The sequence below is a fragment of the Mixophyes fleayi genome, chromosome 11 (assembly GCF_038048845.1).
Source record: "Mixophyes fleayi isolate aMixFle1 chromosome 11, aMixFle1.hap1, whole genome shotgun sequence".
Lineage (NCBI taxonomy): Eukaryota > Metazoa > Chordata > Amphibia > Anura > Limnodynastidae > Mixophyes > Mixophyes fleayi.
Window position 1 is genome coordinate 89,628,452 of NC_134412.1, and position 12,431 is coordinate 89,640,882.

The window sequence follows — 12,431 nt, forward strand, 5'->3', positions numbered from 1 at the left end:
GTCGCCTGTCCATCAAGTTAGGGCTGTGGCCAGGGGCGTGCTAGGCAATGGGGCAGGGGGGCATAGGACCCCCGGGCCGGACAAAAAAAGATTACTTTGGGCCAGTCCCTACAAACAGACTAGGAGGCTGGCCCCTCCCCCGGGTCCATCCACCTTCTCCCGCTCGCAGCGGATCCTTGTTCCGTTCCCCCTCCCTCCTACTCTGTGTGCTTCTCTACTGTAGTGACATGGGACGTGCACCACATGCCACTAAATGAATGCAGTGTGCTGAGGCCAGTAAATGAATGCAGTGTGTGTGGGGTTCAGTAAATGAATGCAGTGTGTGTGTGGGGGGTCAGTAAATGAATGCAGTATGTGTGTGGGGGGGCAGTAAATGAATGTAGTGTTCTTAATATAATGTGGGAGGTAGGTTATTAATTTTATTGTGGAGTGCAGGTGGGGGCTAATTATTGGATGCTGTTTTATTTGTGGGGTGATGGTGGGGCAATTTAATTTAATAGCGGGGCCTATGAATTCATAATGGGGTAATTGGACCTTTCTTTTATTGCTGGGGTGGTTTGGGAGCTATTTATTGATTGTGGGCTATTTGTGGAAAATGGGGTCTATTTATTAAATGTGATTATGTATTATTTAATGCCTGTGATTGTTGTGGGAAATGGTAATATTTGTTAAATGTAAATGCTATTTAAATTATTGCCTGGGCTGTTTGGAGGGAGGGAAATAGGTTTATATATTAAATGTGTTTGCTATCTAATGTCAGGGTTGGTTGGAGGGAAAGAGATCTATTTAGCAAATGTGAATATTATTATTTGAATGCTTGGCTGGAGGGAGGCCTACTTATAAAATGTGGGTGCTATTGATTTAACACTGGGACTGGTTGGAGTTTTCTAAATTTTATGTACCCATTTTCTTTCCAAATAGGGCCTCCAATATTCCAGGATCCAAACAGCAGAAAATGAGCTAAAGTACCCAGCAGCCACAAGTGGTGAAAGTGACAAGAACAGGTAGGAGTGAGCAGGACAGTCTGCCAACTGTCCTGAATCTGGTGGGACAGTCTCGAATTTGGGTGACTGTTTCGCTTAGGGCAGTTGGGAGATATGTTCAGCTTCACCGTGTACTGCTCGTGACGGTAGAACTGTGTGCATTTAACAGTAGTGCACACAGTATTGCCTGTGTGTTTGTCTAAAATGATAACCAAGCTACATTACCCTGTCTACAGTGCCCAGACCCCCCAGAGCCTTAATACAGCTCTGGGCCTGGGCATAAAAATATATATATGGATTAAGCAACACTAAAATAGCCTCTTTTTCTATAGATAAATATATATTGTACCAAAAAACACCCTTTAAGGATGGGCCGCTACTTATGGGACAGTGCTGTGTGCTTGCCCCCTGGGCTAAAGTCTGCAGCCCTCCCCTGGCTACGGGAGGACTGCAAAATATTTAAACCTGTCTTTTTCTTTTCTATTGCGTGTCCGATGCTGAATTAGTCGCCCAGTGTCTAGGGAGTTGGTCTCTGTTTATATAGCATTAGGGTTACGAGAAAGTGTGTGGAACTGTGTGTTATCTGTTACTTTGCAATCCTGACAGTAAAAGCAAAAAAAAGCAAACGATCAAAGCAAGAGGGTGTTTGTGTGTGCCACAATATATATATTAAATAAATAATTATGTACACACACTATATACAATATTCTTTACAAATCAGCGGAATATGTGGTACTATATACATAAATTACAATAAATGATAACTAAATATATTGTAATTGTGCAATTAAACAAAAATGTTATTTACAGGAAATATTGTCTCTTACACAAGATTCACGTGTCTCTACTTCGAATATTAAAATATACAAGTTTTAAATGGGTTGCCACAAAAATGTGCCTTTTGTGTTTAATTATTTATTGGATATCTGTAAAGCATCAATTATCAATTTATACAATTATGTTGAAATAGGAAGCAAAGATGCAATGATCACACTATTACAGAAGGCACTGATTGGTATAAAGGATGCAAAGTCCTTGACCTTAGAGCTTACAATTTATATGCCAAACATTTCAGTTATATATTAGTACATTTTCAGCTTGAATTTTATAATATAACTAATGAAGTACTAATGACCTTATTTTACATGCCCTTTTGTGAGTCATTATCAGTAATTTAACTCCCATATAGTTATCCTTTATTTCCTCTAAGATCATTATTAGTTCCTGCTAAAATACTTGTTTACTCTGATCCTTAATCTAAAATAAACAAACAAAAGCCTTTTCCTTTATCCTGTGGAAAACTGTTTCATTTTCCCACCCACACCTGTTTTTTGTTGTTTTATAAAACCTCCCTTACTTTGAGAGCCCTAAGAAACCAAATATTTCCATAGATTATGATATCACTGCATACATTGCTGTTTAATATCTGGAGATCCTCTATGGTAAATCCTGTGTCTACTACAGCCTCTCTTACAAAGTCTTCTTCGAATGTTAAGCTATGTAACTTGTGATCTCCAACTGAGAAATACTGTGAATTAAATCCTCCTAACAAGATTAGATGGCCGCCTACTTTGATCATGGAAGACAATTTTTTAAGGTTTCTGCGATAAGTATCTTTATCTTTGCTAATTTTTTGCAGTAAATACACACTCAGCAGACAGTCGGCTTTCTCCAGTACAAAGGGCTGAGTGGGGTTCTCTTGGCTAAGATCACATTTCATAATTTGTTTCATTTTTCTTCTTAGAGTTTCTTCTTTTTCCATCCACTTTTCACTGAAAAAGATAATTGAAGAGTTAATGGATCATTTAATCTAAAATGCAACTTTCTTTATATAAATGAGTTGCTAATAACATTCACTAACCTACTGTATATGTAAAGGTTTGAGGGACCTATCAGAACTTCCTATGTACACCAGACATCTTGACAGTAAGAATATTATAGCATTCTGCAGGTAACCTTTTTGTGTCTGAGTGGTCTATTCGCCATTGGTGGGCGGTGGGCAGCAGTACTTAATCACTAATCACTGCAATGCAGAAAGATGTACCACTTCTATTCAATAACACACCCTCAGTGAAAAACACTCTCTGAAATAAACTTTTGTTTCATTGCATGAGGGACAGGCTCCATTGAGCAAACAGAGTTCACTTAATGCGCATGCGCCGATGTTTTGACACGCATGCACAGTAAAATCAACTCTGGTCTAAGAAGGGGAGGAGAATACAGCCTGCGATCAGGATCCTCTCAAGCGGGACCGCACTCCATTGGAAAAGGTAAGTAATGCCATCCTGAGATGGCATTAAGCTTTCAGTACCAGCACTGAAAAGCAAAGTTGGCTGCCTGTGAGATGGCAAATCTATTTCAAGATTAGCTTATTGACATTCAAATCCCCACACAACCAAGATCCTGGGTACTTGAAGCAACTTCAAATTCCCTAAACTCCCATTCGCTCACTTCCAGCCAAAGATGAAGGACTACTAACAGTTTCATAAATATCCCATAATTCATTTGGGGGGTCGCTCTTTTAGCGTTGCGGCTCCTCCTCTCTGGAACTCACTGCTTTGCACAGTCCACCAAGTCCTCACTCACACTTCAAAAACAGAATAAAGACTTTCTTGTTTACTGAAGCATTTAATTAATGCCCAATAATTTATAAAAACCCCAAATGCTTAGCTCTCTTTTCTGCACTCTGCCAAACCTTTATATGCTTATTTTGTGTTATGTGTTTTTTTAATCTGCATCTGTATATAAATAAAATGATTGTTATTATTATTTTTATTAGTGTTTGTAAAATAAATGCACCAGACCTCACTTTACTTTAAGTAACTAAAGAAGACCACGATACAATTTAGTTTACAAAAAAGCTAGAAAGTACAGCATTGATTAGATCTACATGTGACACTTCTAGTGCATTATTGTTGTACATTTACAAATGTTTGCAAATGTGAACACACAAGTTGTTTTCATACTGCAGATTTCCTGCTCCGAGGATGCTAAGTACTAATTAATTTGATGAGAAGTCTAAGAAAATATCGGCACTTAATAATACCTTAGACATGGGTGAATTAAATGGATTGTTTCTGACTTGGGTTTCTACATCATTTAAGGCTGTGACCTGCAATTACACTGTACATTGATTTTAAGCTATGCTACATGATGATGATTTTTGGCACACGTATCACATGGTTATCCTGGTTATACAGTACAGTATACAACTGTTGCTACACATTTGGACTGCAATAAAACTGCCTATTTCAGCATGCAATGGGAACTATTGATTTATTTAGCATGTTCCTGATTAATACTATAAATATGTTGTAACTCGACCTTCTCCCTGGTAGTCTTTCAGTGAGGTTTATTCAGCTGTTGTGTATGACAGTCACCTTATGATGATTAAGATAATAATGTCTGATTTTAATGCAATCATTCTACCAACCCGAGCACTATAGAGCAGAGCCGTAACGAGGGTGGTGCGGCCGGTGCGACCGCCCAGGGCGCAAAGCCAAGGGGGCGCAACGGCCCCTCGCAACTTGTACTGTGCAGCTAGCCATGTCTCCCTCTCCAAATCGCCCCACTCTCCTCCATTTTTCTATACGATTTTCCGCATGCTGCCTGTTCCTGTATAGAGGCAGCATGCGACCACTCTGATTATACAGGGGGCGTGGCCTCTTCATGTGCACACTGCACAGGCTCGCCCCCTGACCTCTCTGCTCCTGGTCACATGATGTACAGGTCCTGCTGCCTGCACTGCACAGATTCCCTTGACTTTCTGCTGTCGGTAAGTAAACTTATACCCCTCCTCCCTCACTCCCCACCGTGTTTCTGTCTGCCTGTCTCTTCTCCCCTCTTGTGTTTTCCTCTATGTCTGCTATTTTGTATGTGTGGTTCTGCTCCCCCTGTCTGTGTCTGTGCATCTCTGTGTCAGTCTGTCTCATTTTTACCCCCACTTTGTGTCTGTGTTTATTTTTGTTGAACTCTGTGTCCTGCAGTTTTGTATGTGTGTCTGTGCATCTCTTAACCCCACTTTGTGTTTGTTTTTAATTTTGTGCAACTCTGTCTCCCCCTGTGTTACTTTGTCCACCCTTTCGTTTTATCTATCTCCCCACCTTCTTCTACCATTTGCCCCAACACTCACTTTTCCCCTGTGCCCCTCACAGCTACCCCTTCTTTTCCCTACTTACCTTCTTCCTCCTCATCTGATGTCGATGGAGTCCTGGTGGCTGCTGATTGGAAGAGCTGCGGACAAACTTGAGTATAGCAGGTAAGCACAACCTTCTTATTTAAATCATTTTGGGTTTTTTCTTGTCTTGTTTACAAAACAAGAAAAAGTTACAAACCCAATTTGTATAACAAATAATACAAATTGGGTTTGTAACTAGGGCAGTGTGACCTCCCAGTTCGCAATGCCGAGCTTTCATTATGGCAGGGAGAGACCACCAACACCTACCAAGATAGGAAGGGGGCGCCAGTGCTCTTTCTCGCCCAGGGCACTAAAATTTCTAGTTACGGCTCTGCTATAGAGCATAGGCTACTTTCCTCTATAACAGGGACACCATCCCCAGACTGCTCAGCACAGGTCTAGTCTCTCTATGAAGTGTCAGATGGGGTACCCCGAAAAGGTACTTTCCTCCCAGAGGCTTCCAGTCCCATGCTGAATAGAACCAGAACTCTATTTCTTCCTGCTATAAAACCAGCATGGTTGAGGGCGTTGGGTGGAGGGAGCTGACTGGTTTTAAAAAAAATATGTATATATCTTGTATAGTGCACTATGTAAGGGAAGTGTTTTTCTTAGTAAAAGCGTAGGATGAACCCCCAGATATCTTTGAGATGATATAGAATTTAAGTCATTTTGCAGAGGCCGAATGGTTGGGCTTGGCAAGTAACACCCCTATAAATGCACCATCTCTACCCTTATTACACTTCAATAATCACACTATGCATATCATTTCTGTAACTATGGGATGGCTAATTTTTTGAAATTTATTTAAAATATTTTTTATATAATCTATTTTAAAACAAAGCAGAAATATGATATGGATTGTTCTTTACATGTTATAATAAAGCATTCAGTTGTCTGTACATTAACATGTGACCTAATCTGAGAGTGACACTAATTTACCTGTTGCCTTCCATTTCCGGAAAAACCTCAGAGAGATGAGACCAGTCAAAAGCTTCCTCTTCTTTATTTATCCAGCTCTCCAGCTCTTTAATGCAGAAATCATTTGTTTCTAGAACAGTGATAGCCTTGAAAACGTCACAGATTGGCAACAGGTGGAAAATGATGGGTCCGATAGAAAAGTCAATCAATAGTCCACCTCTAAAAGTACCTGTGAAAGCAAAAAAATTCAAACATCAATATAAAAACATAAAGGTAAAATTTTATTGAGTCTTAATTTTAAAATGTTTGTTTTTTAATTTCTGGTAGCTGTACAAGAGAAAATATAGATAGTACAGTCAAGTCCATAAATGTTGGGACATAATTCTCATATTTTGGGTTCTATACACCACCACAATGGATTTGAAATGAAACTAACAAGATGTGCTTTTACTACAGACTTTCAGCTTTAACTTGAGGGTATTTTCATCCAAATCAGGTGAACAGTGTAGAAATTACAACGGTTTCTATATGTGCCTCCCACTTTTCAAGGGACCAAAAGTAATGGGACAAACTAAACAATCCTACATCAAACGTTCACTTATTAATACTTTGTTGCAAATCCTTTGCAGTCAATTACAGCCTGAACTCTGGAACGCATAGACATCACCAGACGCTGGGTTTCATCCCTGGTGATGCTCTGCCAGGCCTCTACCAAAGGGGGCGTCTATATTCTTTGTCTATCCATGAGACCCAGGCCATGGAGCAGTATGTGGAAGAAAACCTGCAAAAAGGATTTATCCGCATTTCAAAATCTTCCGTAGAAGCTGGTTGCTTCTTCGTGTCCAAAAAAGATGGCAGCCTTAGGCCTTGCATAGATTTTCGTGGTTTGATTAAAATCACGGTTAAGAACACGTATCCTCTGCCGTTAATTTCTGTCTTATTTGACCAGCTTAAAGCAGCCACCATTTTTTTGAAGATTGACCTCAGAGGTGCCTACAATCTTATACGTATTTAAAAGGGTAATGAGTGGAAAATGGCTTTCAACACTCAGTCAGGACAATATGAGTATCTTGTTATGCCGTTCGGTTTATGTAATGCTCCGGCAGTCTTCCAAGACCTCATCAATGATGTTTTACGGGAATTCCTTGGAAAAACAGTTGTCGTCTATCTGTATGATATTCTAATTTATTCATAATCCTTGTCCCAGCACCGTCAGCATGTTCCCGAGGTTCTGCAGAAATTATGTGAACATCACCTCTATGCAAAACTGGAGAAGTGTGAGTACGAGGTTTCCAGGGTGGCCTTCCTGGGGTACATCATCTGGTTTCGCTATGGATCCCAGTAAGGTTCAGGCAATTCAGGACTGGGTCCTTCCTACTAATTTGAAGGCGATTCAGATATTCCTTGGCTTCGCCAATTACTATAGAAGATTTATATGCTCATTCTCCTCCTTAGTGGCTCCTATCACTGCCCTCACCCTGAAAGGCGCTAACACAGCTGAGTGGTCCCCGGAAGCATTGGCAAGTTTGTCAGCCATCAAAGTCACCTTCATTTCTGCACCAGTTCTTAGACACCCAGATCCGGAACTCCCGTTTATCGTGGAGGTAGATGCTTCAGATGTTGGGGGAGGTGCCATTCTCTCCCAAAAGGATCCTCAGAGTAAGAAATTGCATCCCTGTGCTTACCTTTCCAGAAAATTTTAGCCTGCTGAAATCAATTAAGACGTTGGAAATCGTGAATTGTTGGCCATCAAGTGGGCCTTTGAAGAGTGGCGCACTGGTTAGAGGGAGCAACCCATGTCGTTACAATCTTCACTGACCACAAAAACCTCCAGTATATTCAGACCGCGAAAGCCTTGAATCCCAGGCATGCCCACTGGGCTTTGTTTTTTACTCGGTTTAATTTCATTATCACTTTACCATCTAGGTTCAAAAAACACCAAAGCCGATTCATTTTCCCGACGTTTCATGGCATGTCATCCTCAGTCTCCTGATCTGCAACTTATTGTTCCCTTGTCCTCCATCCATGTCGCCCTATCTCAGGATCTTGGGGCCACTCTTCGCCAGTTCCAAAAAATTGCTCCAGCTCAGACTCCTGCTAATAAATTATTTGTTCTAGTCCATCTCCGAAAGTCAGTCCTCATGAAATGCCATGACAATCGGTCGACAGGTCATCCAGGAGTCTATAAAACCATCAAAGCTCTATCTTTGCTGGGTTTGGTGGCCTACTTTATCTTCGGATACAGTAAATTATGCTTGCCCGGAATGTGCTAGAAACAAGTCCTCTAGGAACCGTCCTTCTGGTCAATTGATGCCCTTAATAATCCCAGGTAAACCTTGGACACATCTCTCGATGGAATTCATAGTCGATCTTCCATGCTCCTCTGGTCATAACACCATCTGGGTGGTCGTTGATCGTTTTAGCAAAATGGCCTACTTTGTACCGTTTCCCAAGTTACCGGATGCAAAACTCTTGGCCACGTTGTTCATATCACACATTTTCCGTCTCCACGGTCTCCCGGAAGAAATTATCTCGGATCAAGGGTCCCAGTTTATAGCTCAGTTTTGGAGGGTCTTCTGCAATTCGCTTGGAATTAAAGTCAGCCTGTCATCTGCTTACCACCCACAATCGAATGGTCAGACAGAAAGAACTAACCAAACTCTAGAACAATTTCTGCGCATTTATGTATCCAAATGTCATGACAACTTGTCCTCTCTGTTACCGTGGGCAGAGTTTGCATATAATAATTCCTGCCATTCTGCAACTGGCACATCCCCTTTATTCTGTAACTTTGGGTTCCATCTAAAAGCAAACTCTTTTTCCTTTGTCGGTGATGCCGGGACTTCTGCCTTTACATCTTGGCTAAAGTCCATTCGGAAAAAAGTACATTCAGGTGATCGAATCTGGCTGTCCACTCAGAACTCAGAACATCAGATTGAGGCAACCATGTAAGAAACTAGGACCTCGATTTATTGGACCTTTTACCATTGAGAAGAAAATTAATCCTGTGGCTTGACTTAAACTTCCACCATCCTAAAAATTCCTAGCACCTTCCATTGCTCTCTTCTGAAGAAGGCGGATCCTCCCAGCAAGTTCAATTGTCCCTCTTCAAATAAGCCTCGGCCTCTTCTTGTAACTGGAGACCATGGGTTCATTGTGGAAAAAATTCTTGACTCAAAAAAGGTTCAAGGTCGGATCCAGTTTCTGGTGCATTGGAGGGGTTACTGGCAGAAGCCGCTGCGGCTGCGGGCACCGCCACGACTCACTGCCCCTGGTCACTGGCGTCCCGGCCGTCTACACACCCTGGTTGCCTAGGCAACAACCCGGATGCTTGCTACTCCCTGCCGGGCTGTTTAGTATCAGCTTTCTAGGGCTGATTATTTTCCCAGGTTTTTGCAGCCACCAGGCTGATTATTATTAGCTGGGTACCTTGTATCCTCATTGGCCACCAGCACTTCTAATATATTAGGCTACTCCTGGGGATACTTGCATGGCTTTGCCCTTATTGGCTGTTAGTAATATTTAAGGCAGTGAAGACTGAGCCTCACTGCCGGTTATAGCGTACTGTTCCAGTTTGCTACCTGCTTCTATGCTGTGTTGGTGTTTAACCTTGGATTGCTTTGCCGTGTATGACCTCTGCCTGTTCCTGGACTCTGAACCTTTGCCTGTTTCCCTGACCTTCTGCCAGTACCCGGACTCTGAACCTTTGCCTGTGACCCTGACCTTCTGTCTGTACCCGGACTCTGAACCTTTGCCTGTGGTCCTGACCCAGCTTGTACCAGCCGTCTCCACCTGTGCTCTGTCAAGCCAGTCAAACACTATCATATCTGTCCAGTCCGCAGACCACTGGCCTATCGTTAATCCGTGTATTACCTCCTGTACCTGAGCGCTACCGTGTGGCCATAAACTTGTACTACACTAAGTGTAAGTCCTGGGGGCATCCGAGTACCTGTGAGCATAACCAGTCTCTACGGGAAAGGTGGCTGCTATAGGTGAAGACCTCTTCTGCTAAGTTCTACAAGTTTATGCCGCACTGGTTGCAATAACACAATGTTATGACCTCTTGCCAATGTCTCTTTAATACATTTAAATCCTTTTCAAGTGTCCCACAGCAACCCCTCCGAACATCATCACTTCCCCAGATCTTGCTTCTAACTTTAATATTAACCAGGTTTGAGTAAAAAATGGAGTCCTCTTCCCCGAGCAATAGCCTGCTCATTTCCTATCTTGTACGCTCCTGCATCTTCTCTTTGTTTGATCCCACACATAACAGTGAAGTCTCAAACCATTTATCCTCCTATTCTATCTCCTGTCCACTTATACTCTTACAAATCAGTTGATCGCTATCTCTTGTTCTCATCTCAAACTTTATTAACTTCTGTAATCTCTCCTTCTCCACTCATATCTTTCCATCATAATTCAAGCATGTGGTTATAACTTTTAGGCTGGGTGCACATTACAGGTTTTTCAGCCGACTATTGGTTCAATCTAGCGATAAACGACAATTTGGGCCAATATCGCATTAGTGTATATAGTTGATTGACAGTCGTTCCAGAGTACCGATCGTTGTTTCATTTGATTGTTCAACAGAACAATAAATATTGTTCCAACCGCCTTCCGATCCTGCAGTGTGTATGCACTGATACGACTGTCTGCCCAGAGAGAGTGTTAGAAACCTTCCCCTGTGTCTGTGTTGTTAAATGTAGAGAGTGCTGTAGGTGGACTAATTCATCCGTTCATTCTGAGACTGAATATTTTGTTTCAGAGTCACAGAAGCTAACGGAATTTAAAATGACATTGGGAAAAAGTCAAAGCTTATTTTCTGACAGGGAGTGAAGTATTGAATGAATATTGTGCTTTCATTCTTTAAAGAACTGCAATGCTCTAGGACCAGATGAAGAGCACAGTTCTGAAGGTAAATCGTGTATAGTGTGTACGCATGTATCGGCAGACTGATTGGAACTTCAGTGGTTTGTAAAATCGTTAGTGATAGCAAATTGATAGAAAGTGTTTCTAGTGTGTACCCAGCATTATTGTGAAAAAAGCTAATTCTGTCACAAAACTCCCTTAGATTACCATCAATCTCTCTGCTACAATGACCCTACAAGCTTTTTTGATAGACTTGCTTTCACTTGCCTACCAGGCATCCTGTCTTCACACTACCTATTGGATCCTCTACAGACAGGCTTTAGTTCGCAAAACTCCAGAGTCTACACTGACTGAGGTGGTCAATAATTTGATCACTGCTAAATCCAAAGGACATTACTCACTTCTAATTCTCCTTGATCTCTCTGCTGCATTTGATACAGTTGACCACTCATTTCTTAAACAAACACCACCTTCCCTAGGTCCTCAGGACACTGTACTAAATTTCGGTTATCATCTCTCTTATCAAATCAATCCTTCAATGTATTAGTTGGAGCATAAGGCTCAGTCCTAGGCCCTCTGCTCTTCTCCTGTACTGAAACAACTTTTCTAGGAAAAGAAAATAAGCTCTATTTTTATTTTAGTGTCAAATCCATCGCTCAACAGAAGCTACTTAACTGACATCTCGTATTTCTGTTGACAGCTCAGCTATATTCCCCACCACTCAATCTCACTGCCTAGGTATCATCCTTGTCACTGGAAGGCTTGGATTGAGGTGCTGCAAAAATGAGGTCACACAGCACTGTGATCTCAACCTTTCAGTACTGGGACCTACATCGTCATGGGATCCAATGCAGGCAAGGCCACTTCTTGCTGCCATTCACCGTACATATACTAAGGAAAAGAGAACAGTGAGGAGGAGAGAAGGACAGTACATCCTCTTAATTGGTGGGCAGAGAGGATGGAAGTGTGTAACAATAATAAGACTGACTCAGAAATAGATTAGCAACCATGGTCACATTTTCTGCTTACTCTGCCAACACTATGCCCCTGCCCTTGTATCTCAAAAATATGACCTTCCATTACACACTGCCGACATACTGACAATTGCCAATTCATACACTTACCTGAAGCTTGCAGTTTCTGAAGCTCTTTCATAGGAAATACTACCATCTCCTCAAGCAGTGTCCTTTCAGTAGTTGGTGAACAATATGTACCGAGAATATCTTTTGCGTCAAACTCATGTACATGATAGTACTTAAGACAGCTGGGGTCCATCCTGACACTGCCGAGTCTTATGATAATAATTTCACTGAACAGCAGGTATAAATACACCTGAATATGAGCAGACCTTAAACATAATGAGATACAAGTAAATATAACTTTAGTCACAAGTTAGTCACAGGTAAATTGCATTTTGCTATAGGCATGTGAAACTATTTATTTATTTAGAGGATAGCTACAGTGCCAGGGGTAAACTGATAATA

At 41.6% G+C, this 12,431-nt stretch overlaps 1 protein-coding gene across 1 annotated transcript; it reads right to left on the reverse strand.

Moving 5' to 3' along the window:
- Nucleotides 1-1,809: 1,809 nt before the first annotated feature.
- LOC142107796 (nicotinamide N-methyltransferase-like) lies at nucleotides 1,810-12,227 on the reverse strand. Its single transcript, XM_075191415.1, has 3 exons — nucleotides 12,072-12,227; nucleotides 6,100-6,307; nucleotides 1,810-2,755 (listed from the first exon to the last, which is right to left on the reverse strand). The coding sequence occupies exons 1-3, from the start codon at nucleotides 12,220-12,222 to the stop codon at nucleotides 2,323-2,325; spliced, it is 792 nt and encodes a 263-aa protein (XP_075047516.1). The 5' UTR covers nucleotides 12,223-12,227; the 3' UTR covers nucleotides 1,810-2,322.
- Between the last annotated feature and the right edge of the window lie 204 nt (nucleotides 12,228-12,431).

Bases quoted from the DNA above. Each gene is read 5' to 3' on its own strand.
- LOC142107796 (XM_075191415.1), bottom strand. From the start codon at position 12,222: ATGGACCCCAGCTGTCTTAAGTACTATCATGTACATGAGTTTGACGCA. The intron at 6,308-12,071 runs GTAAGTGTATGA...TTGCTTTCACAG, and splicing joins TCAGAAACTGCAAGCTTCAG to GTACTTTTAGAGGTGGACTA. The intron at 2,756-6,099 runs GTAAATTAGTGT...TATCTTTTTCAG, and splicing joins CCGGAAATGGAAGGCAACAG to TGAAAAGTGGATGGAAAAAG.